Raw genomic sequence first — 25,215 nt, 5'->3', positions numbered from 1 at the left:
GAAGTCTGGTGAAACATCGTACAAGATTAACGTTGTATGAATTAGAGTCTCTGATGAGATTAGTTTTAATTAAGATCACAAGGATGAGAACACGTGGAGAAGAGGCTCTGGCAGCGAGGTGGGAACCAGGTTGCAGTCTGGTGCACAACAGAGTTGGTTGGAAATGGCTTGAAGCTTTTGAAATCTCTTCAGTAAAAGAGGGCCATCGTGGTGTCAGTGGGAACGTTGTAGATCCTGGTCAGCCTCACATTTAACAAACAACCACCAAGTGGCCCCCTGGGGCCCATCCCCGGGTGGTAGGACACCATCCATGCCCTTGCCAAGGTGACCACAGATGGTGACCGCCAAGAGACCAGCCTGTGCACCAGTGTCCGAGTGCATGCCCAGGAGGACGCTGAGGAGTGCAGCTGGTCTGAGAGCTAGGAAAGGTGAGGAACACACACTTCAGGGAAGCTGGGTGAGCTTGGGTTCTTGGTGGGAATATGGTTCCACTCACTCTGTAGGCGTGAAACTCTTGGCTTATAAAATTTAGCTAGCATTATTCACATCACCAATGGAATCAGTTACGTGCTCATTATGGATGCCTGGATAGAGAAATTTGATGCTTAGAGTCAGTCAGGAATATTATGTAGCTGTTAAAAAGCATGTTGTCCTTTGAGACAGCGTGGACTTTGAGGAGATGTTGCTGAGTGTAGCAGGGCAGACACCGAAGGGCAATGCTCAGGTGATTCCTTTTGCATGTGGGGTTCAACAGCCAGGGGAAGCTCACTGGCCGAACACAATCAGAACCCCCAGGTCTGAGATCCGGTAGTGGCTGCAGTGGCAGTTTCCAGAACAGAGGGCAAGGATAAGAGGAAGTGTGAGGGCTGTGGGGCCTGACAGCCCTGATGCTGTGAAGGGCATGGGGAACTTGCACCTTCCAGGATGTGATACTGCTCTTGAGAAATGATATGCTTTTATGAATAAATGATAAGAATTATTATTTCACAAAATCAGCAGCACAGCCTGGCTTTGTAGCCCCTGTGGTGGGTCCTGCTGGTGCTAAGGTGACTCCCATGTGGTCACTACCAGCCGCCGGCATCATACTGTGGCCACAGGTGGAGGAGCCGAGTTGTGATGGAGGCACAAGGGACAGTGGACAGAGTGGACACTTGTGATACAGATGCTCAGAGAACGCGGGGTGGCGAATGGTCCTGCCCGATGACAAAGGGCCACTGCTGTACGCTGGCTGGGGGGGAGGGCGTGCCTGTGGGAGTGGGGGAGCCTGCCCCTTCAGTGTGTGCCGTGGGCGTCCTGCATGTGCAGCGAGGGGGAGCTACACGGAGCCGGCGGGCGACAGCCATCCTCAGGAGTGCCGCGTGAGCCTGGCCTGTTTGTGCCTCTGGGAGAGTGTCCTGGCTTGGAGGGGACAGATTCCCTTAGGCCACTTATGAGGACCAGGAGACTCAGGAGCTTTGGGTAGCGGGGTTCAGGCCTCTCCAGCTTGGGCTGTGTGGCCAGAGCGCCCGCCTGTGAGCACCCTGGGACGCAGCTACCTGGGTCTGGCCGTGGCCAGCTCCTCGCGGAGACTCTGGGGAAGAGTCTGTTTCCTTGTGCTCTCCAGGTTCCAGAAGCTGCCTTTGGTGCCAGCCCTTCCTCCATCTCCAGGAACCATCTAGACTCTGCTCCCATCACTGGTTCTGCTGCCTCCCCTCGAGGCCCCTGTGGTCACCCCAGTGCACCTGGCGATCTGGGGCAGTGTCCCCGCTGGGATCCCAAACTCAGCCATGTCTGCAGCATCCCTTCCAGGGTTCAAATGTGGTCATCTCTGGGGTGAAGTGGAGTCATTACCCACCGGCCCCAAGAGCCAATCAGGAGCTCCTCAGGGTAGGCGAGAGGCTGGCCGGTGTAAGGTCTGCCGGCGGCCAGCAGAGTGCAAAGGGCGCCACCAGGACGCGGGGGGGTGGAGTAGGGTGGTGGTGCTGGGAAATAACCAGGGTTTGGCCGACAAGCCGGATTCTGGCCCGAGCTGCAGGAACTTCCTCCTCGCCTCCTTGGGCATGTTCCTGCCCTGCAAGGTGCCCTGTTAGGGCCGTCGACCACACAAACGGATGTGACATGTCATTGCTCTCGTCTCCCTGGGCTGGCTTCCGGGCAGGGTCCATCTGGTGGTGGTGGTGGGGGGTGCTTGGGCCTCTCCTGTCCGGGCTCCACTGTGGCAGTTTCCGGCTCAAGGATAGAACCAGTTGGGTGTCACACAGCTGGGGCATTCACAGGCTTTCTGGACACCTAACCCCTCCAGGGACAGCTGTTTCGGTGGTCAGGTGCTTCTCTGCTGTGTGGGAGAACCCCGCTGGCCGAGGGCCCGGAGGGTTGGCTTTCTCCTAGCCTGCCCCATCAGACCATGGTCACCCAGCTCTCAGCTTCGAACCAGTGCCTTTCACAGTTGGGAGTCATGGACAGGCCAGGCGACCACCCTCCCTCAGCAGGGGCCTTCCCTGGGCTGAACGACGTCCAGGAGCTGGCGGCTGTGTGGATGTTCCCAGGGTGCTTGGCCCCTGAAGGGGACACTTTGCATAAAGACAATGCCAGTGTGGATGGGCATATTCTAGCCTAGGACCCAGATAAAACAGAAGGGCAGGGTTTTCAGTGGGCACAAAGAGAATTTGTAGTTCAGCCAGAAACGCACAACTTTTCTCTCTGTGCTTCAGTCTGCGCCCTGCAGCTGGGGCGGGACCTCCAGCCACTTCGGGCCAGCCTGTGGGACACAGGAGTGGCTGGCCCTGCAGTCTGGGCATGGGCTGGTCAGGGCCACCAGGGAGCAGCCCTGTTTCCAGCCCAGAAGATGCCCGCGCTCAGGAGACACCAGCTTCCCCAGACACCGCAGGCCAGCAGTGGTGCCTGCAGGAGGTAACAGGGCCCAGTGTTTGCTGAGTGACTGGTAAAGTGTTTGTCAGAGCTAAAGCTCTTGGTGTTTAAAAGCTGGATCTGTGAAGGTCACCAGCTTCATCTTGTTATTGCACAAGTGAAATCCTAGGAGGAAATGGGGATAACACGCCCCAGGTGGGTGCCGGGGGGTTTGGTGGGGGCTAAGGGTAGGTAGGACCAGGTCAAGGGGCTGTGGGAGGGGCAGGAGGCTGTGTGCAAGGTGGGGTGAGGCTCTTCCCTGAAGCTGGGCTTGAGGCCAGTGGGGAGCCCGCCTACTGTGTTGCCCTTCTGCTACCTTCGCTGCCTCAGCCCTCATGCACCAGGCCGAGCTGTCTGTGTGGGCTGGACTGGGTAAGCAAACGTGGCTACACCGACTGCAGGCCGCCTGAGGGACGAGACTGACCCCTGCTCCTCCCTCCTGTCCCCGTCTTTCGGCTGGAACCACTGTCCCCCGCTGTAGGGGACTCGTTGTCTGGCTGGGGCCTGGCAGACAACTTGAGACAGATTTCCAGCAGCCAGGCCTCCTCTTCCCGCCTGCATCATTGGCCCCGGTCCTCGGGGAGGATGATGCGTCCCCTGCAGAAGGGCCCTGGCCTGGCCCCTCACGGCGCTGGCCCTGACCCTTTGAGCAACTGCCCTGACCTCTGTGGCTGGGAGAGCGGGCTTCACCAGGGCCTGCTTGTCTGATGAAGACAAACCCAGGAAGAAAGCTTGTTGGCCATTCAGGACAGGTGACTTCAGGTCCTTCCCACTGACCCCTCCACCAAAGTGTTTTGTGCCTGGGTCCAACGGTGGGGGGTGGGGGACTTCCTTTTGTGGGTGTCTCTGGAATCTGTTTTCAGCCTGCACATCAAATGCTGGATGCACTTTGTTTTTATCACAGGCCTCCCTGCCTGCCTGCCTCCTGCTTTCTCCTCCCCACCCTCCCTGACCCTCCCCGCTCCTGACTTCTCCTTACCCCCCCTCGCCTGCCCTCCCCCCTTCCTTCTTCCCTGCTCCTTCCTCTCCTGAGCTGAAGCCCACTCTGTGCTGCAGGGAGACCTGTTTTAATTCCACCCATCTCGCAGCAAGGCCACTTAGGGTTAGCAGTGAGATTTCAGATCTCATTGATTTTTCCTGGTATCTGGTAACATCGTATAGTGGAGACGATTTAAATAAGATTTTGAGAAATGAGCACAGGAGTCCTTTAGTCCGCCCAGCGGGCCAGTAACTGCTGGTCAGTGGAGCCTGTGATTGGCTGGAGAGGGGCCTGCGATGCTCCCCTGATGGGCGGCCTTAGACGTCATCCGTTTTGGTGTTGTTCACTTCAGGAGCATGTGGGGGCAGAGGGGGCAGTGATCTTTGTGAAATGTGGCTTTAACCAGAGCCGTGAACAGAGGGGTGCTGAGGCCACTCTGAGGCTCCGCTCTGGCCGCTCCCCAGCCTCAGGGAGACCGTGGTGACTGCTAGTGTAGACTTTGGGGAGTCCCTTTACTGTTCTTTGTGTTTTGTTTGCGGTATTTATTTTGTGCCTAGTGGAAAATGCTGGGTCCTTGGCCTTTGGATGCTGTTAGCTCATGTTCAGCAGGGCCCCAAGGTGAAATATACGGTGGGAAAGACAGTTCTAAGTGGAGCAGTGTGGTGTGAGTCAGGTGCAAATGGCACGATAGGGAGCGGTGGGGACTGTGGCCACAAGGCCCTGTGCCCGCTCCTAAAGGGGGCTGCTGTTTGCGTCTCTCCCTCAGGACCACAGCGCGGGTCAAGGGCAGAGCCCCTGGCAGCCCGCGAGGTGGGGGTTGAGGCCTGTGTGAAGGACACCAGCGTTGGGGGAGTCTCCTGGCAGGAGCAGTGTGCTGGCCACACCTGTGTTCTCTCAGTACCTGCTAGTTCGCTGTCCAGCTAGGGGTTACCTCTTGGGCTGTCTTCACCCTGGGCTTTGTTTGTGGTGAATTTTAAAGCTTTTACAGTCTTCAGCGGGGGCGGTGAGGCTTGAGGCTGTGTCTCAAAAGAAAGGCGGCTTCCTGTTTCACTGACTCCCACTCCTGTTTGGGCCCCTCCTGGGTGCCCCTGGTCTCTGGTGACCCCCCTACTGCATGACTCTCCTCGTCACCCCACTCCGGGTGACCCTTCTCCGTGGTGACCCCATCCCCCCGCGAGCTCATCTCTGTCATGCGCTCTTGGCTGCCCTGGGGTGCAGACAGTGTCAGGATTATTCTCCTGTGGTGTGTCAAGTGCTTATGAGGATACTTGGGTAGCGTTTCAGATACAAAGTGGGTCTCTCCGCAGGAGCTGCACTGCTTCAGCCAGTAAAACGATATTTATCCCCGCGCTGCGGCCTTCTCGGGCCATAAAGAAGCATCGCGCACTTATAAGCCAGGCGCCTGCCCACAATGGAGGCAGCTTTCGCAGGGCCCGCAGCTCTTGAGAGAGGCAGCGATGAATGTAATTTGTTTTTAGGGTTGTCATTACTGGAAGCAGCTGGGGGAAGCAGAAGAGAGGTGTGGCTGTGGAGCGTGCTCAGAGCAGGGCTGCCGGGCCTTCCAGGTGGGCGTGGGGTCCATCCCTCCTTGAGCTGGTGTGTGTGTTGGGGGGATCCTGCTGGGAACAGGTAGAGGTGGAGGGAAGCTCCTTCTGGCTCCCCTCTGGAGGAAGGAGGAGCTGTGAGGCTTGCGGGAGGGGTCTGTCTCTGTACCTGGGGTCTCCTGAAGGCAGCTGTGCCCCTCCTGTGGTGGACACTGCAGCAGGCGGCCCCCATCCCTCCTTGCTCTGGTGCGCTCGGGAGCCCGCCCAGAGTCCAGTGCGGCCCTCAGCCTCACGGGAACCTGAGAGGGCCTCCCGCAGAGTAGGAGACAGACGGGCTGGTGTATCTGTGCCCGTGAGCGCCCAGGCTGATACAGCCAGTGTCGGGTGAAGAATAGTGTCTGGAAGGCACCGAGTGGGTGCTCAGCACTCAGGTCCTCACAGGGTAACAGCCCGGGAGAGGGCAGCGCTGGCTGGGCGGGGCGCTGGAAGGGGCGGGGGGGGGGGGACATCCAGGCTGCAGTCATGGGGGAGGACCGAGACCGAGAATCTGCAGTTTCACAGGGGACAATGCAGAGTGGAGACCCCCCTCCACCGTCATCTGCCTCTCCTCTGTTTCTTATCCATCTGTCCGTCTAGCATCTATACCTGTCATCATGTGAGGAACACGCTCATTAGCTCCATGATGGGGTCCTTTCACAATTTGTACCTCTGTCAAACCATGATGGTGTATACTTCAGATATCACACAATTTATTTGTCAGTTATTCCCCAGTAAGGCTAAAAAAGATTTAAAAAAAAAAAAAGAGGCAGCACTCACTGGGCACTTAGAAATGTGGCTCTTTCCTGGATGTCACCCCTGTCCTGAGCCCCACCCCATGGCCCCGTCCCGAGGCCCTGTCCCAAGTCCCCTGTGCTGAGCGAGCCTCAGGCCTGCCCACACTCTTGAGTGGACGTGTGGCCCTTGCACACCCTTCTGGTCTGGCCTCCTCCGTCTCCTTCACGGGCGGGTGGCCCGTGGGGCCGTCACGCTCTCTGCCCTTCAGGCCTATTCATGGCATCTGTGCAAGGACCTGTGGATTTTCTTCCAGAAATAACGTATATTTGTGCACCCTGCTGAGGAGAGTGGTCTGGAGCCATCACGCATTTATGTAATGGTCACTTGAGCAGCTGCCCAGCTGATGTGGCCACCTGCAGACTGTCTCTGTGCCCGTGTGGTGCCAGGTTGGGGAATAAAGGGTGCAGGGCTGAGGGTGCTCTGGCCCCTCGGAGCTGCATCACTGGCGGCACAGTGCCCAGCACAGAGCGTGCCCAGAGCGTGCCCACGACGGTGTGGGGTGAGCCCGCGTGTCTCCACACACCCGGTGGCAGCGTGACTAGGCAAGGCCAACATTCGCGGGGCTTTGGACTTTTCCTGAGCTGTGACATTTTGAATGTTTGACTTCCCAGCCCTCCTCGCCGGCCCCTTCATCCTTTGCTATCGTCTCATCGCCCTGTGCACCAGCGACTCCATCGGCCTCCTGGCTAACATCCCAGACGCGCCCCTCCTCCCTCTTGCCCACTGACCCCTGCTACGGCGCCTCCTTAGTGGTCCAGTTGTCTCACACTGAGAAAGAGGGTGTTTGAGCAGATGCTGAACAGGATCTGGGGCTCGGGGGGAGCACCTTTCTGGGAGTGAAGACTCTGGCACTCAGTGTTCAGATTTTATCCTTTTCTTTGACCCTTAAGAAAAGTGGAGGTGGCTGGAGATGGGGAATCTTCTAGGATCTTATGTTAGGATCATTTCCATTTCTTACTAATGTACCGGGTGTTTTCCTTTTGTCCCGAGGAAGTACAGTCTCCACTTGGGGCAGCTGCATTTTGGGGGGGTGGGGGTCGGCAGGGTTGGAGTCTGAGAGACCCACGGCAACGCCCACAGTGATGATAGCAGCTCTCCCACCACAGAATGTCCCCTGCGACCCTGGCTAATCGCACAGTAGCAGGGCCAGTAGGGATTGCTGGAGACGTTTAGAGAAAAAAGGCCATCACCACTGAGTGTAGTCAGGCAAGATGCTCCACGGAGGAGATGAAATTTGACCTAATTGTTAAAAGATGAACAGGATTTTGTTGAAAAGAGCAAAGCTCATTTCCAGGGGCTGGAACCCCCAGAACATTAGGTGAAGGTTTGGGGGACATCACCTTGGCTTTATCCAGAGACACCGGCCCTTTCCTGGCTGGAGATCCAGGGCCGCTAGTGGGGACCGGGGAGGGTGGTCAGGTGTCACAGCTTCTGCTTCTCCAGGAGACTGGCAGCGGGTGTCACCTGTGGCCACTGTCCTTTTTCAGTCACTAGTGACCCACGTTCTTGGTGCCTCCATCCCGACATCTGGTCGGCCGCTGTCTCTAAGCAAAGGAGTATCTGTTTGCCTCTTTCTCTCTCCCATGTCTTTCCAGACACAAAGAGGAGAGGTGGGGGCTGGGGAGGGAATGACTCTGGGAGACGCTTGGCCTGTGAGTGCAGGGCTGGCCTGTGCCCGGTCCCTCTCAGGCCAGTCCTGTGGCCTCTAACCTTGAGCCCTCTCCGCCCGGACAGCTCACTCCCCTGCCTTGTTACCCATGTATAAGGGGGTGGAGCCCAGCCTACGATGGGAATGATTCTGGAGTCCCGAGATTTGAAGAAAACAGAGGCAGGTGTAGAGGCAAGCATGTGGTACGCGTGAGACACAAAGGCAGGGTGGGGACTGTGGCAACGAGGGAGTGTGTGGGAGTGTGCGCCCCCCCAAAGGGGCTGCTTTGTCACCCGGCAGGGGGGCATCAAACTCAGACTTGTCACATCCTGCAGTGTTTTAAAGAAAAATCCATCATCAAGACTTTTGAAATCTTCCATTTTATAAATATTGACTCTAAAAACGAATTACCAATTCAAACAGAGCCTTGCAGAACCGACTAACACATGCTTTGGCGCCCAATTCAGTGCGTGGTTTTCACTTTATCAGCTCTGCTGTGGGCAGCAGGAGGGATTCTGCAGAGAAGTAACTGAGGGCCTTCTGAGGACTTAGAACAATTGTAGCATTTCCCTCTTTTTTTTTTTTTTTTTTTTGCATCAGCGACAGCTGCCCCTTTGCCAGATGAATGCAACTTTTGCATTTCATCGTTGAAAAAGATTTTGAGATGGGTTCTTACCTCTCTCCCTGGCTGGCACCTGAACTCAAGGAAATAGAATTTTTTACCGCCATGAAAGGGTCTTTGCATCTCTGGCCTCTGAGCTGGCCGGTGGGATCTGGGCCCCAGCTATAGCACTTCTGGTGGGGTTTGCAGGCCTCCGCGCCTCCTGACCTGGGGTGCCACCCAGGAATTTTCCTGAGAAAGCCCCTGGCAGGTCCCCAGGCAGCAAGAGGTGGACAGGACAGCACATCCTTCTAATCACTGAGGCACAGGAGTGAAAATAAGCTGCTCCCACTCGGAGCCACAGCGTGTTGCCAAATGAACTGATAAACAAAAAATACAATTAGATGTGGGCTCCGTCTTTGCTAATGTCTTAAAGGGAACCATTTGTTCTGCTTCTTCCCTGGCTTCAGGGAACCTTGTGCATGGATGGATTTCTGTCTCTCTGGCCTCAGCCTTGTGACCCTTTCTGGTCAGAGCTTCTGCTCTGCTTTCTGGGGGTGGGGGTGGGGTGAGTTGGAGGCTTGGGGGAGACCCCTCTGCCACCTGACACCTCAGTAGAAAACTGTCCTCTAGCCTCTTGGTCTGGCTTTGAAATTTTTTTTGACCCCTATGGTTGGGATGCTGACCAGCGGCATTCAGCTGATTGGAAAAGAAGGCAGTTTCCTGATGGCCACACCGGTGGGTGGGGAAGCCCGTGGGTCGGCGCCAGGCCACGGGGCAGGCCTGCTTTCTGGGGGCCTGCTTTCTCCTCCAGTCAGTCAAGAGTATTCGGAGGTTGTTAGTGGTGGTCTCAAACCTTCTTCTGGTGATACCTATTCATCTGCCCATGGAACCATTGTTCCACGTTTGAATTATTAATTCAATTTGATTATAAGTCACTTAAGAAAAAACCTCCTGCTGAGTAACCCGGTCTTGGGAACACTCCCAACCCCCATACTGGGAGACCTGCTCACTCATGGTGTGTCTGGGCCTGGGGTGCCCCTACAGGTGTCTTCTTTTTAACTCTTCTTGCCCTTCCAAAATGGTGTCAGAGTCAGAGACCTAGGAAGGATGCCGAGCCGAGCCCCAGAGCTGCTCACCTGGCTGAGCTGACCTGAGGTGGCTGTGTGCCTGCACCTTCCCCAAGCCAGCATAATCTGTCCCCTCCCTGCACAGGGCTTTGGGGCCCTGGGCGGGCAAGGGCACTCAGGAAGGAAGGGGCCCCCAGACTCTTGACTGCAGTAGCTGCATGAGCCTCGGTGGCTGTGGTCACCTCCATCCCATCCTGGCCCTGTGCTCACCTGCAGTCACCTCCTACCTGGGCCTGGCCTTAGCGTCTCTGCCCCTCTGGCAGCTGGAGCTCTGCCTGTACCTCCCTTCTAGACACCAGCTCTTCACAGTGTGAGTGGGGCCAGGACCTTCTAGGGGCCAGGTCATTTGCACAGACCTGGTCCCTGGACAGTGTGATTGGCTAAGTCATGAGCCCATGACCCCTTATGGGCCAATGATCATCAGCCCTGGGGCTCTGCCAGGCTGGTGCGGACCCGGCCACGTGAGGGTAAATCTGTTCATTCCTCAGCAAGAGATGGCATCACAAGTGTCCCTGGACCTCAGCTCTCAATACCCTGGAGCCTTTGGATTTCCTTACCTTGCTTCCGTTGCTTCGAGTTGGAGTCTCTGACAGTTATCACAGCAGCAGACAAGCAGGCAACACCTGCCATGTGCATGGCCTGTCAGTCCTGCCCACTGTTGTGCAGACTCGCAAATGGAGCACAAAGTGCCCGTGACCACGATGAGGATGGCGGAGTAGCCTGTGGGGACGCGGTGAGGACGTGCAGCTGCCGCCGGGCACAGCCTCCTCTCTGGGACGCGGCTTCACTGTGAAGAGAGGAGCCGGTCCTGCTGAAGTGGACACGGCCCTGCTCAGGGTGCCATGCGCAGCTGTGCAGGCTGGGCACTGAGCGAGTGCCCTGGCAGAGGGCTCGTGCGACTCAGGGGCTGTCTGCGTGACAGTGGTGAGCTGTACCAGCCAGTGGCCTGCAGGAGGGACACTTACTTCCAGTAAACTCAGAATGTCTTAAATGTCAGGACATGGCCTGCTCCATTCCCACCTCCAGATGTTGCGTGCCCGAGTGACACCAGGCTCACCAGCTGGGTCCACTTGCTCCTAGTTCCCACCTTTGTCCAATGTCTACCGTTTTGGAACACAGTCCAGCTCAGTGCTGAAAAGAACCCTCATTGACCCTGTGCCATCTGCAGGTCAGCCCACTCATACAGTCCTTGCTGAGCTAGACTCAGCATCTGCAGGAAGGCAGTGTGGGGGTTCGTTCCTTCTGAACTTTTCAGAGAGACCCTGTGCCCTTTGCTTCCAGCCCCTAGATGCCCAGGCTGGTTCGCTGCACCTTGATAGGCGGCTGCGTGGGCTGAGCCCTCCCAGCCCGCACTCCAGCCCTCGTGCCACGCTGAAGGACCCTGTGCTCCGTCCCCAGGCGCCTCCATCTCCTGCTCTGTCCCATAAGCGATCTCCCAGTTTCTTGTGCTGCGAAGGTGGCAGGTGCGCAGGTGTGGCACCTGTGTGTTGGCTGGGACATGTCCCCTGTCCCCAGCGAGTGTGGTCAGTGACTCCAGGCTCGTCTTGATGTCTGTGACTCCCGGGCTGAGTGAGACGTGCCTTGAGCGCAGCCCTGCTGCCAGCCCGGCGTGCGTCCTGTAGGTTGGCAGGGAAGGCCCCTGCTCTCTGACTCCTGGGCCGTCAGGCCTCGGCTCCTCCCAGCTGTGGGTTGGCAGGTTCCCTTGAGGGCGGTTGGGCCCTGTGAGGTCCTGTGAGTGTTTCAGCCCATCCAGCTTTCATGATTTAAAACTCCACTTCGGGCAGCATGTCTACTAGTAGAAAGTCTTTCTGGAAACTTCTCTGGAAATCACCTCCTTCTGGAAACTTCGCTGGAAGTTACCTCCTTCTGGGCAGGTCTCTGTATTTCCTGTTCGGGAGTTAGTCTCGCGCAGGGGCTTGGGCATCACACGTGGGCAGCCAGGCCTTCTCTGCAGAACATCCAGCTCTTCCAAGGACTCTGGCCGTGTTTAGGTGGATGCTGGGTGTCTCCTGGGCTGAGTGAGACGTGCCTTGAGCACAGGGTAGATGTTACCTACACCACGTATCCTCTCCGTGACTGAGCGGCTTCAGGGATTGGCAAGGGTGTTCTGAGGGTGGGGGGGTGTGGGGGGCTGCATGCCAGCACCTCCTCTGGGGGGTGTCCTGGGACCAGGCATCTTTCCTTCTCTCCCATAGACATCTTTCCTTCTCTCCCATTTCCACAGGGAGGCAACTTCACAACAGCTGTGCAGACACCAAAGTCTGTGAATCACCTAATTTCCCTGATAAAGAGAGGACATTGGTAGGTGTTATAGCTGACCAGACGGGCACTGTGGTGGCTAGTGCTCTGTGTGTGGGGAAACAGGAGGTAGAGACTAGAGACAGGCCCACTCAGTGTCTGGACCACAGCGCGGGTGTGTGGGCAGACTAGCGTTCTTGTGACTGACCCTCACTGTCCACAACGTGGTAGGACAGCTCCCAAGAGCCAGATGCTGAGAACCCAAGGGAGGCCTGGTGGGTACTCCTCCAGAGAAGCCAAGATGGCCCCTTTGTCCTCCTCCAGATCCTCACCCACCCTGGGGGCTGCCGCTGCCTCTGGCTGCCCCATGGACTGCCCAGGAAACTTAGTGGCTGTTGTTTCTGGGGGTGCGTTTACATGACTCCCTTACCCCTCTCCAGTTAGCTCCCCTGTGTTCCCGCCTCGCCTCTCCTCCTCCATCTTCCAAGAAAATACAGGATATTGACTCACTCAAAACAACTACCCTTGGAATATGGGGAAGGAGAGAACATTGTTTGTGAGTTTTTAAAAAAGCTGTTTAATTCCCAAACTAATTAAACATTAATATAAACAATTTAAAAAAATTATGAGATGTGACACTTTGCTAGTTTTAATATAGAGCAACTTAATGAAGTTCTCTCTCTGCATACTGAGTGCTTGGGTGGCGAGGTGTGGAGGCTGGAGAGGAAGCGAAACCAGAGCTCCGCTCCCGCCGGCTTCCTCTCCTGACGGATGGTCGGGCTTTCAGAAGGCTCCCAGTGTGGTGCACCTGCCCATGAGCTCCCCGGCTGGAAGTGGGTGAGGGCTCTGATGCCTCCTTCCTCTTTTCCCCTGGTCTGCCTCAAATTCAAGCTTGAAAGGTGATCACCAAACAGACACTTCACAACACCGTTTGATATTTGGATTAAGCAAGATTTTTTTAATGTAGTTCATTATTCTAATTAAAAATATAAATTATAGCAAATGGAAAACTTTAGGGGAAAAGGTTTAAGGAGAAAATTGCACCCAAATCCCATCAGAACTCCTGTTCATAATTGTGATTTCTCCCAATCTCCTTGTAAGTGGATAAGCTGTATTTAATTGATTCTAAGACACTTTTTTCATACCTCCTATTTCTGAAATCAGAATGAGTCATATGATCCACACATTTAAAAATTCCTGGTGTCCTGAAATTGGGTAGCATTGCCACCCCTGCTGATAACTTTGTATTTTTACCACTTGTATAAATATCTAAAATAAATTTTCGACAAGTATAAAATAAACATTCTAAGTGATAGTCTTGTGCGATTAAAAAGTTTAGACTCTTGGTGGTATACAAAATAATGGTTTATCTGAAAATTAATGGGATCTCAGATTTAGTGAAATATGATTTGCATTTTGTGATATAAACTAAGCATCCTCATTTTTTCCAATCAGTTATAACTGTGTGATATCTGCTTCAGGCTACTAGATTCCTACTGAGAACAAATAGAAAAGCTGAATAATACAACAAAAAGTATGATTCAAAATATTAAAGAGCTATTGAGGCAGAGGAGCCAAGATGTCAGGGAGGAAGAAAGGCGACGTGGTGATAAACCCCACGTGCTGAGATGTTTTCCTGGACATTTGCTCATACTTAGCTGGAGCAAGGTTGAGTGAGTGAGAGAACAAAGCAAAAAATCAGATGCTGAGAAGAAAGTGATAACGGAAATTTTTGGAAGTTGAAGTTTGCAGTCTCGTGGATAGGCAAGAATAAAAGAATGAGTGCATTTTATGCAGAGGAGTAATGGTTTTTTTTTTTTAATGATGTCTTCTGAAGATTTCACTTTATTAAAGTGTAAGAAAAACACTGAAAATAAGGTATTCCTTCAAAGAGCATAATCCAGTTTCAAGTCAACTCAATTCCTTACTGGATTAAGGTAATGTGACCACTTCTACCTTGCTTTCCAGAAGCAGAGTAAACCATCTTTGGACAAATATGCTCTATATGGATATTCCATAATCCTTTATTCAGAATGCCTGGCCTTTGATAAAGAGTTTTCCAGGCACAGAGAGAAGATGAATAGAAAAACACGAATCACTAGACACAGGCTTTAAAATAACTGGGATTAATATGCTTGTGTAAACAGATGGCAAAGAAGAAAAATTTAGCAGAACTAGAATCTACAAACATAAAACCCAACGGGAATTTTAGACTCAGAAAATGTGATGATTGAAATTAAAAACTCTATTTAGATGGTTTAGTGGAAGAGTAAACAGAGCTGAAGGGCGAATCAGTGGCCTGAAAAACAGGGTGTCTGAAAAAAAAAGCAGGTGAATCTGAGAAATATAAAAAAGAGAAACTCATGAAAGAGCTCAAACTGAAGATTCAGTGTTCTGTGAGATCCAAGTGTAATAAACACACACACACACAACACCTATACACACAACACCCCCACACTCAACACCTACACACACAGAATACACATTCACGATACCTACACACTACCCCTATACATTAACAACACTTACACCCACAACACCTACTCACTCAAAACACCCGCACCCCCACAGCACCCTACACACTCACAACACTTACATGCACAACACCTACACACTCACAATCCCCACATATAATACCCTAATCCTAACCCTACACACAACACCTACACACCCACAGCATCCACATACAACACATACACACTCATAATACCTACACATACACCAGAGGTAGACTACCTCACACATCTTAGGACGCTTTCTGAAAACAAGATAAGTCTTAAAGCAGAGGTGAGACACATGGGGAAAGGGCGGCCGTCCCAGCTCTAAGCCGGGGGAAGCCGGGGAGGGGAGGCGACAGGAGATCTGCCGTCTCTTGCGCTAACGTGCCAAACGAAACCACTGGCAATGCAGAGTAACATACACAGTGCAGGTAGCTCTGAAAGTCTTAGATGAAGTCCATTTCTGTGGCAGAGATCGAGATCCACTGTCTCCTGCAGGCATGGAGCCGACAGTAACGAGTGCTGTTCAAGAGCGTCTGAACACGCACACTTGCTGTAAATCTGGGTGCATGTTGACTGTGGTAAGCAAGCACGACCGATGCTCTGAGCTTTAAAGTACCAGTGAAATTAATCTGTGAGACTATTAGCGCCAGGCCTGACAGGTAATTAAATGGAAACATCTTGCATGTTCCTGCAATTGTCTGGGAAGTGATTAAGAGCAGCACTTTATGAGAAGTGAAGGGATCACAGATTCAGGTTGGTGATTGCTAGAAAAATGTCTAAAGAATAGTTTAAAACTATAATCAATAATCTAATGAAAAGGAAATTGAATAATAAAGTTACCAGATTGACTTAATCGAAGGCAGGCAGTAAGAAGGAATGAAGGCTGTGACTGTCAGAGTGAACAGAAAACCAAATACCAGCCCCAGAAGAGTAGTGTGTATGACAGGACTAGACAGCTGTACTAAATGACGGCAAGTAATGAAATTGTCACATCTGAGAGAGAAATCCCCACAATGGTTGGAAGTAAAAGGACTGAAAGGATCCTGTAAAATCTAGTAAAACCTAACATAGGCACCCTAATATTAGCCACATTGTTACAAATATTAGACAATGACTTTTTATAACAAGAGAAGTTACAAAAGAAAGACTTCGTATTTCTTGGTGTCATATCCATGGAGCAAAGCGATTCTAGATTTATATACTCATTTTCATGTCCTCATACTATGAAAAAAGAAAAGTGGTCAAACGAAAGGATAAAAAGACATGTTCAAATCATCCGTGGGGAATTGAATACCTGCTTCCCAGTAACTAATAAGGCAGGATAGAGACAATTTCTAGAAATGACGGTGCTGGATTAACATGCAGTCCAGCAACTGGAGAGATGTTCTTTTCCAGCTCCAAACCAGCACTTCTCGGCCCACCCAGTCCGGCACTTTGCAAGTGCCTGAAATCTAGACCGTATTTTCTCAGCCCACAGCTGTGTCAGGCTACATGTCTGTAATAAAAGCCCAGCTGGAAAACCTCCAAATATCTGGGAAACATGGGTCAAAGTAATCCTCGTGTCAAAGATGTAGTCATATGGAAATTAGGACGTTGGAGTGGAATGACGCTGTGACCTAGAACTTCTCAGCGGCAGCCACAACGCATGCAGATATTAGAAAAGCAGAACTGAGAATGAACAATTTCACTCCCATTTTAAGAATTTAAGAAAAAGTAGCAGATGATAATCCCAGAGAAAGTAGAAAGAAATAGAATATTGGTAAGAAAGTTAATGAGATACAGTAATATCAGAGAAAACCTGAGAAGTCAGAAATTAGTGAAAACTGATTTTAAAATTTGCTATGGGGATTCAGAAGGCCATTTCTGAATGGGAGATGAGCATGGCCAGAGCTGGAGTGTGTCCCCTGCATAAAGGCGCAGGGGCGGAGAGCCTGCAGTGTAGGCGTGAGAGCAGGTGGGGTGATGGGCAGGTGTGGCCGGGCGGTCACATGTTCTTGGTGCTTCATCCATAGCCGTGGAGATACAGTATGAAGAGTGAGGAAGGGACAGTACTTGAAATAAAATATTCTGGGTTAAATGAGGAGCTGGATAGAAAGATACATTCTATTTTTCCCTGCATGAAATGCCTGCAGCATAGCTGGGGAATCATTGTGAAAAGCAAATGGGTTAAATTTCTAGAATCAGAAAAGGACACATTCAAAACCTTGAAAGAAAGAAATTCTTGGACACAGAATTACTAGCTATAAAGGAAAAGAATAACAAATGGAATGACAAAAGCCTTAAGGATTTCTGTTTATTCAAAGACAGATAAATGAGCTCACAGCCAAGCCGTGATGGTCTGTGGATATATAATCAGCAAATGGCTCTATATCAAATTTGTAAGGAAATATGGATCAATAGGACAGTGAGGCCTCCATAGAAAAACCTGGGAAGGGGCTGTCCAGGGTCCTGGAGGATTTGAGAGGTTGCCCCCTCCTTTGTCAGGCAGGAAACGTCCATTAAAACTGGAGGGAGATGCCCTTCCCATATTGCTTAGAACGACGGGTCTGGAAGTGCCGTGTGCTGGCTAAAATGTGGAGCAGGGAGTGTTGGTTGTCTTCTGGATATCCGCGTGGAGGGTAGATGGGGGCACGCATCCTGGAAACTGTCGTATCCTACAGCAGTGTCACTGAGACGTGCGCCTTTGACTCTGCAATTCTGCTCTGACTGCAGCCTGCACAGTGTCCCTGGAGCTGCATTTGTCAAGTTCCAGCCCAGGAACCAGCCAGTGTCCCTCAGCTGGTGACTGAAGGGTTAAAGGAGTCAGGAGATCCGCGTGTGCACAGCCATGTGGGTGGTGAAACACACAGCTGGAGGACACCACAGGCATGCGCATGGGGGAACTGCATGCGTCATGTGAAGCATCCTCGTGTCACTGAACACACGTAGATGAACCTCTGGCGTCTGATGTCAGGACAGGGCTGACTTCCAGGGGGTGTCTGACTTCCAGAGCATTGGGCCTAGGGCAGTGAAAGCTACTCGTGTCAGTCCCAGCCACACCCCCTACCCCACAGGCCACCACCTCCCCAACCCCCACACCCCTTGCGCTTCTGCTTGGACCCAGAGCTCTCAGAGTGGAATATGGCATTGTGGACATTCACCTTTGAATGATTTCTTTCCAAATATGTTTCTTTAAATAATAGGCTGTTATTTTAAGAGTTTTGGATTTACAAAAATACTGACTGGAAAGTAGATATTGCCCATAAGCCCTTACCTTAGGGCAGTGCATTTGTTACAATTGATGGACAATATCAGTACGGTATCGACATGCTATTGTTACAGGGCAACCCACTGTGAACTGGGCTGCCTGTCTGTGGGTCCTTACCCACACACTTAAAAATCAATTGTATTGCAGGCGCACACAAAAAGGGTCAATAATGGCTTTATTTACAAAGGGGAAAGGAAAAGGTACAACCCAGGGAAAGAGAGAGAGGTACAAGTTAACTAGAGCATCCTACCAATTCTGCCGACTTGTAACTCCAATAGCACACTGAGAGCTCATCAAGAGCCAAGTGACCAGCCACCAGCCACGCGGTCCAGAGAGAGAGTGCGTCTAACATGGCTCCCTTATATCTCCCCAAAAGTCCCAGAATGCCTGCTTAGCTCTTGCAGTCCTTGCAGTTCTCTCCCTGGTACTGCTGGGAGCTGTAGTTTCCAGTCCCTGGAGTAGGGGGTGGAGTCCAGAAAGCTGGAGTGGGGGGTGGGGTCCACAAAACTGCAGAGTTCCTTCAGGACACCCTTTTCCCCTAATGCTATCACTGACTAAGAACATGGATGGCGTTCGAGGTCCCTGTGTGTTGTATATTTTATAGGCTTTCCTAAGCTGCGGTGACATGGCTTGGGTTACAGAATCTTGCAGATGGTTCTGATGTCCTGAACTTCTGTCCTCTGCCTGTTCGCCTCACCCTCTCAGCCCCACCCATCTTGCTGTTCTAGTTTGTGCCTATTTCTGAACGTCCTATGTGGAGTCAAACATGTAATCTTTTCAGATGAACTTTTTACCACTTAAATAGAAACATTTAAGTTTCCTCCATGTCTTCACAGGCTTGATAGCTTATTTGGTTTCTTGCAGGAATAACATTCTGTTGTCTGGATGGACCACAGTTTATTTATGGAAGGATGTCTTCTTTGCTTCCACGTTTTAGCAATTATGTATAAAACTGCAATAAACATTTGCATGCAGGTTTTATGTGGACATAAATTGTCAACTCCTTTGGGGAAATACCAGGCAGCGTGATTGCAGTACAAGTACGTCTAGTTGTGTAGGAAACTGTTAAACTCTCTTCACGGGGACTCCCTGTTCACCCCATTCATGTCGCAGCTGTGATGGCCTTGCTCGCTCCTCACCCACCGGCATGTGTGTGTCCTCACCCATCAGCACGTGGTCCCGTTTTGGCCTTGGCTGTTTTCAAAGGTGTGCAGTGGCTGGATGTGCTTTTCACTGGCTGTTTAGCTTGTCGCTTAATTTCCAGCTTTCAAGCTAAACTGAGCACTATTTTACAGACGGCTGAGAATCACCTTACTTTCTCACGTCTGGGGACAGGCTCCTAGATGTGCAATAAATGATTCAGTGGGGAGCTCCAGACTCCTTTTAGACCTGGAGTCCCCCAGATGCAGGAGCAGCTCTGCTTGGGTCTAGCTGGGATGGATGCTTAATGGATGCTGGTCTGTGGCGAAAAATACTGCCTGGGTGTGGCCTGGCTTGAATCTTTGTTTTCAGAGTCTGTAGTCACAGATCTGGTCTTCCATCCAATCCAAGTGGGTGCCACGCTCTCATGAGGCCCGTTCCAGCTCCCTAACCTGGCTGGGTGTTTGCCGTGGCTCCCGGCACCCTCACCACGGCGCCCATGCGTGCATGTGTGGTGGGTACATGCACAGGCGCTCATCTGCCCACCAGCAGATTGCGTCCTTAACAGAAGCGATTTCGCTCCCCGTGTAGGGTTCCAGAGGCAGCAGAGGGAAACACAGAACCATCAGTTGAACCTGGTACTTGGGGGCCGAGGGGGTGTCCCAGCCACCATCTGTCATGTGGGAAACCCCCTTTTCAGTGGGGGCCTGTGTTTACCCATCCCCAGAGATACTGGCAAGGTCTTGAGATATTTCAGTTTTGCCACTGGGCAGGGGATTCTGCCAGTGGCCAGGGGGATGGTGAGTGGTCAGCAGTGCACAGGACTACCCTGCAGGGAGTTCGCCTCAGTGCTCAGGGTTGAGCGTCCCTGATGAGGGGCGTCTGGATCTGGTCAGTGTTAACGTGCAAGCCTTCCTGGCAGCCTGTGAAACACAGACCCCAGCGGGATGCCGTGTGATTCGTCCGTGGGGTGAGGCCCTGTCTTGCTGATGGCCATGGCCCTGTCGAGGCGAGGGCCACACCCTGACCTCAACCCTCGGCCTGCCTTGTCCTGGGCAGTCACCACGCCGCAGCCCCGTCCCGTGGGCGTATTCCAGCCGCCCTCCAGGACGCCAGTGCAGGAGGCTGCCCTTCTGTGGAGCCGGTCCCGCGTGGCGCCAGCAGCTGGGGGGGCGGGCTCCCTATGATCCGGGCAGACAGGTAAAGGGGCGTCCTGGAGCGCTCGGTGGCTTTTTCAGGCTTTTCATGCTCTTTCTACGCCATTCATAGTGGGGCACCAGGCGCAGGGTGGGCAAGGCGGGCCCGCGAGGGCTGGGAAGCTGGGAAGCCTCCTGGCCCCCGGCAAGTCTTCACTCTGTCTGGGCTCTCCAGCTTCTCTCCTGGTCTCTGCTGCTCTCTGCCACGTGGTCCTGCTGGCTGTCTCCTCTGAGCTGTGCTCTGCTCTGTCCAGGCCCTGCCTCCGGCTCAGGCCCCTCCCACCCACGCCCACCCCACAGCTGCCCTCAGGCGCGGGTGTAAGACCAAGGTGTGGATCATGGATGCCAAGGCCGAGGGGAAACGTGATCACCCTCATGCACCCTACACCCCACCGACGGAGACACAGCGGAACGGAGACGGGTGTGGGTCTCGCTTTCAAGCTGCCCTCACAGCCCCACGCTCCCCTCTTCCCTCGCTTTCTGACTAAATCAAGCGGGGGGTGGGGGGGGGGTGCGGCGCTTGCTCTGAGCGTCCATCCTGGCCGCCATAAAACACGTTTCCCGGATCATTTCAGGGTGCGCAGATGTGCCTGGGAAATGACAGATTCCCTCCCGAAGTACCGAAACCACAGCCGGGTGTGAGGGAAGCAAGTGGCGCCCGTGCCGCGCAGTGAACTCGCTCCCCCCGCCGCTGCCTCGGACCCGGCGCCCAGACCGGTGCTGTGGGCAGGTCCAGGGCTCCTGCGTCCCCTGGAAGCCCCTCCCGGGCGCAGGGCTCCGTTAGGGAGGCTGCTCGTGAGGGGGGGTGGTCTTCACAGCTCGCGCCTGGGGCGGCCCAGCTGCCCCTCACCCCTGAGTCTCAGCCTGTGTGGACAGACCACCGGCCAGCTGCTGCGGCCTCCCCCCGGCCTCCCTCCGGCAGACACCAAGACTCCGGGGCCTGACGTGCATTTTTCTGTTTTCACATTCCTTAACAGAGGACGCTAATTATGATTTATGCTCGCTTCTCTGTGGACTGACCTAGCTTGGGGGAGTGGCCACCTGGGAGCCACCTAAGCTCTGGGAAAAGTCACTTCAACTGGGAGAAGGCTGGCTCCTGCAGGGCTGGGTCCTCGCGATCAGGTGGGCATGGTGCCCCTGCTAATTACCACCCTGGAGGTAGCAGGTCACCTGGGCCAGACCCTTGGCCTCCTCTGCTGCTGGCCCCGCAGCCAAGGGGCAGGTGGGTGTGGAGTCCTCTGGTGCTCCCAGATGGGGACACACTTGGCAGTAACGGCCCCCCACCCTTGGTGGGTGCACACGATCTTTTCCTTCCTAGTCCACGCAATGTGGAGCAGAACTGGCTTTATGTTTGTGGGGTGTAGGAAATAAAAATCAGAGGAGAGAAAGAAAAGAAAGAAGAAATTATATGAGAGGCCAGTTTGTGGTGTTTTGAGGCTATGGGCGTGTAGGCCAGACAGGCTGTTTGTGGGGTGAGCTTGGAAATGACACCCCCACCCCGACCCTGATGCATCACAGCTCTGCCTGGAGCTCCCCAGATGACAGCCCGACCTCTGCCTGGGAGGGTGAAAAGCTGTGTGATGCCGTTGGGCGTCCTGGGGGCAGGGCCGGGCAAGCAGGAGGGCGTCCAGGCAGATGCCCTCAGATGCACACGTCAAAGTACACGTTCCAGAAAGTGGCAGAACATACCTGAGAAGAGGGGTCCTTGCAGGCGCCTCCACCCTGCTCCCTGTGGGCATCGGGCCAGCCCAAGTCCCCCACAGTGCCCGAGGCTCCCCGATCAGCATGTCCTCGCCAGCCCTGCTGTTCTGGTCCTTCCGGCCATGTCTTTCCTAGTCTCGTAGAAGAGGGACTCTTGCTCTCTGTGACTGCAGGGTGGGGGCCTGCTAAGGGAGATAGGTCAGGGGAAGTCAGGCCCTGGAATCACTCACGATGGCACATAAAAGGGCAGAGTAGGCCCTCCCTGGTGGCACAGCGGGTTAGAGCACAGCACTGAGAAGCTAAAGCCACTTCCGCATGAGTGCGATTCCCGCCTGCCCCGGAGGTGACCACATGGCGCGGCAGACCTCTCCTGACCCGCCCGCTGCTCCCCTCAGCAGTGTACTTCGTCGATCTGCCTGTTCTGCTCCCCACTCTGTCTCTGGTGAAGCCTCTCGCCGCCCCTGAGCCTCTGGCCTGTACCCCAGTTCTGTATGAACAAATAAATAAATCTTAAAAAAAAAAAAAGGGCAGAGTAAGGGAACAGACACAGTGAAACCCAGCAACCCGGCCGTAGAAGTGAGGTACCCGGGGTGGGGAAGGCAAAAAGCTGTGGGAGAGTGTCCAGGGGCTTCGGTGGTGGGCGTGGATGGTGACATACATCCGAGAGGGGTGACCCCATCCCCCCAAGTCATACAGGGGGTAAACCAGTATTGCCTCAATAAAAATGATAAATCCTAAAAAAAGAAATGAAATAAAAGTGGCGAAATACCGATAATTGTTGATGTTGGCTTAGAGGGCTTCGTCATAGTTATGATCTCTCCTTTTCTGTAAACTTTAAATTTTATAAAATGTCTTTTAAAAAATTAAAAGAGCGGGCCCTCCCAGGTGGCGCAGCGGGTTAAAGCACAGCACTGAGAAGCTAAAGCTGCTTCTGCGTGAGTTCGATTCCTGCCTGCCCTGGAGGTGACCACATGGCGCGGCAGACCTCTCCTGACCCACCCGCTGCTCCTCTCAGCAGTGTACTTCATAGAACTGCTTGTTCTGTTCCCTACTCTGTCTCTGGTGAAGCCTCTCACCACCCCTCTGGCCTGTACCCCAGTTCTGTATGCACAAATAAATAAATCTTTAAAAAAAAAATTAAAAGAGCATAATTAAAGAGTGACGTCATAGCTATGTCATTTTGAGTTTTGAGGGAGAAACTGCTACTTACTAGGCAGAACCATCTGAAATCGCCACCTGAGTGGGTCAGAGCAGTCTCCTCACAGGCAGCTTCTGTGGGCACTGTGCTGGTGGGCCTTCGCTGGCCCTGCCCCACGCTGTGGGCACAGGGAGCTCGCCTACTGGCTCTCAAGGCAGCCGTGTCAGGCTAGCTCCGGTCCAAGGCGCGGCCAGCTGCCTCTCCAGAGTGTCAGGCCTGGGCCCCAGATCTCGGCCCCCCAACCCTCGGGACACAGAGGCCCAGGGAATCGCACAGCCCTCACTGACTAGGCAGCCAGACAGGCCTGTTCTCTGCCCGTGGGGAGGGCAGGGGCCTGGGCTCAGGTGGTGGGACGCATGTGGGCCTGGGACAGGCTGGCACTTGAACAGGGCTGGAGCTGCGGTCACTGCAGAGTGACCTCCAGTGAGAGGGCCCCGTGTCAGGTGGGTCCTTGCCTGGAAACCAGCCCCCAGAGCCAACGGTGCCCGTTTCTCAACCCCTAAATTGGCTCCTGAGTTATGTAATTTCCCGGTGTTTTCTTACAGACTAGGAGGCACACTGTAAAAACAACACGTTGGATTTCTCCCCAAGGAGGGAAGTGTGCAGGCAGGAGGAGAGGAGCTGGGAGGGTGGGCGCCTGAGCCTGGTCTGGGGACACCGCTTGAGCCTCGCGGTCCACCGGCCCCACCCCCAGTGTGTCTCAGCTGGGACGACTGTTTCCTTCATTGTTGCCCCTCAGCAGTGCCCAGTGGCTGCTGTGCTCTGGAGGAGCATGCGTCGTGGGGGGATGGGGGCCCCCAGAGCACTCGCCCATCTGCTGCGTCAGTGCTGCCAGAGTTTCTGTCTGGTGCTGCATGTTCTCAGCCTCTCTCTGCCCCTTGTCGGTCTCTCCTGGTAGCAAAAAGAGAACCAGTGAGGGCATGATGCCCTCGCCGAGAGAACCCGCGGCCGCCCCTGGCGTCATTTGTCGGCACACTGGTCCTGGGGCAGGTGCTGGCCTTGCTCACTCGCCCTCCAGCCTGGGGTGCTGAGACGGGAAACCAGGGGGAGGCAGACAGGCAGACAGGCAGTCACCACAGGGACGTGGCTCCTGCATGGGCCCTCCCTGGAGTTCTAACTGCCTCCGGTTCCCCCGACAGTGACGGAGAGCCGAGGGATCCTGGAGAGCACCCAGAGGTTCTCGCTGCTGCCCACCTACCTGCCCGTGAGCTTCCGCATCCAGCACGCCGACGCAGCCTTCTTCCTGAAGGAGGCCAACCAGGACATCATGCGCAACTCCAGCCTGCAGTCGCGCGTCGAGTCCTTCCTCGTGCACAAGTCCCGGCGGCCCCCCATCCTCCGCGCCACCTACGGCCCCTTCTCCGCCGAGCAGGTGGTACCCCAGGACCTGCTGCTGCCCACCAGCCCCTTCGGGCTCAGCCACGCATTTCCTCTCAACTGGCGGCTTCGCGCCCACATCCTGCGGGACAAGGTCTACCTGAGCCGGCCCCGGGTGCAGGTGCTGTTCCACCTGGTGGGCCGGGACTGGGCCGAGCGCGGCCCCGGGGAGGCGCTGCCCTGCCTGCGGCTCTTCGCCTTCCGGGAGACCCGAGAGGTGCGGGCCGGCTGCCGGCTGCAGGGGGCCCTGGGGCTGTGCGTGGCCGAGCTGGAGCTGCTGGCCGCCTGGTTCAGCCCCCCGACGGTGGTGGCAGGCCGGAGGAAGGTGGGGATCCCCGCCGAGGGCAGCCCCGTGGAGCTCTACTACAGCCTGCAACCGGGGGACACCCGGGGGGGCTGCAGCACGGGGGGAATGCGGAGGAGTGGCGGGGCCCAGCAGGGCCTCGGCGACGTGGACGAGTCGGGGCCCCCCCTGCAGCGGATCGGAAGCGTCTTCCTCTACCAGACGCCTGGCCGGCCTCCCCTACGAGAGGTGCGCCTGGACCGCCACGTGGCTGTCCACTACGTGCCCAGGCCGGCGCGGCCCGGAGACGTGCTCACCTTCCCTGTGTCCATCTCCAGGAACTCCTCAGAAGACCGCTTCACGCTACGGTAAGTGTCGCCGATGGCCGGTCACAAGGGGGCGTGGAGGGGAACGATCCTTCTCCCAGAGGGCCAGCTGGGCAGGGCCTCACATGCTGTTTTCTCTGCCATGGCAGGGCTGAGCTGACCTTTCTGACTTGGCCACTTGGTGGGAAAGGTCTTCTCATTAGATCTGAGGGGCTGTTGCTACACCTGGGGGTGTCACCAGCAGGTCTAGGTGAGTTTCCAGCAGGGCCCTTCATAGCCCACCCTTGAGTGGCCGGTGGTTGAAAGGGTAGTAGTGGTTGGGGAGGGGATGGGCGGCCTGCCCAGAACCTCTCCCTGGCATGTGGCTTCTGTGTCTGGCACCAGCT

The 25,215-nt window shown here is 54.5% G+C and overlaps 1 protein-coding gene across 1 annotated transcript in view; it reads left to right on the top strand.

The window, feature by feature from the left end:
• TMEM132D (transmembrane protein 132D) overlaps positions 1–25,215 on the top strand; it is a 312,508-nt gene that overhangs the window by 67,162 nt on the left and 220,131 nt on the right. Inside the window, exon 2 of the mRNA XM_004690639.2 lies at positions 23,983–24,871. Within this exon, the coding sequence (XP_004690696.1) occupies positions 23,983–24,871 (889 nt within the window). The remainder of the gene's footprint in view (positions 1–23,982; positions 24,872–25,215) is intronic.

The sequence above is a fragment of the Condylura cristata genome, unplaced genomic scaffold, assembly GCF_000260355.1.
Source record: "Condylura cristata isolate star-nosed mole 26May11 unplaced genomic scaffold, ConCri1.0 scaffold00029, whole genome shotgun sequence".
Classification (NCBI taxonomy): domain Eukaryota; kingdom Metazoa; phylum Chordata; class Mammalia; order Eulipotyphla; family Talpidae; genus Condylura; species Condylura cristata.
Note: the sequence above shows the minus strand (reverse complement) of the source record. Positions and strands in the feature narration are given on the sequence as shown.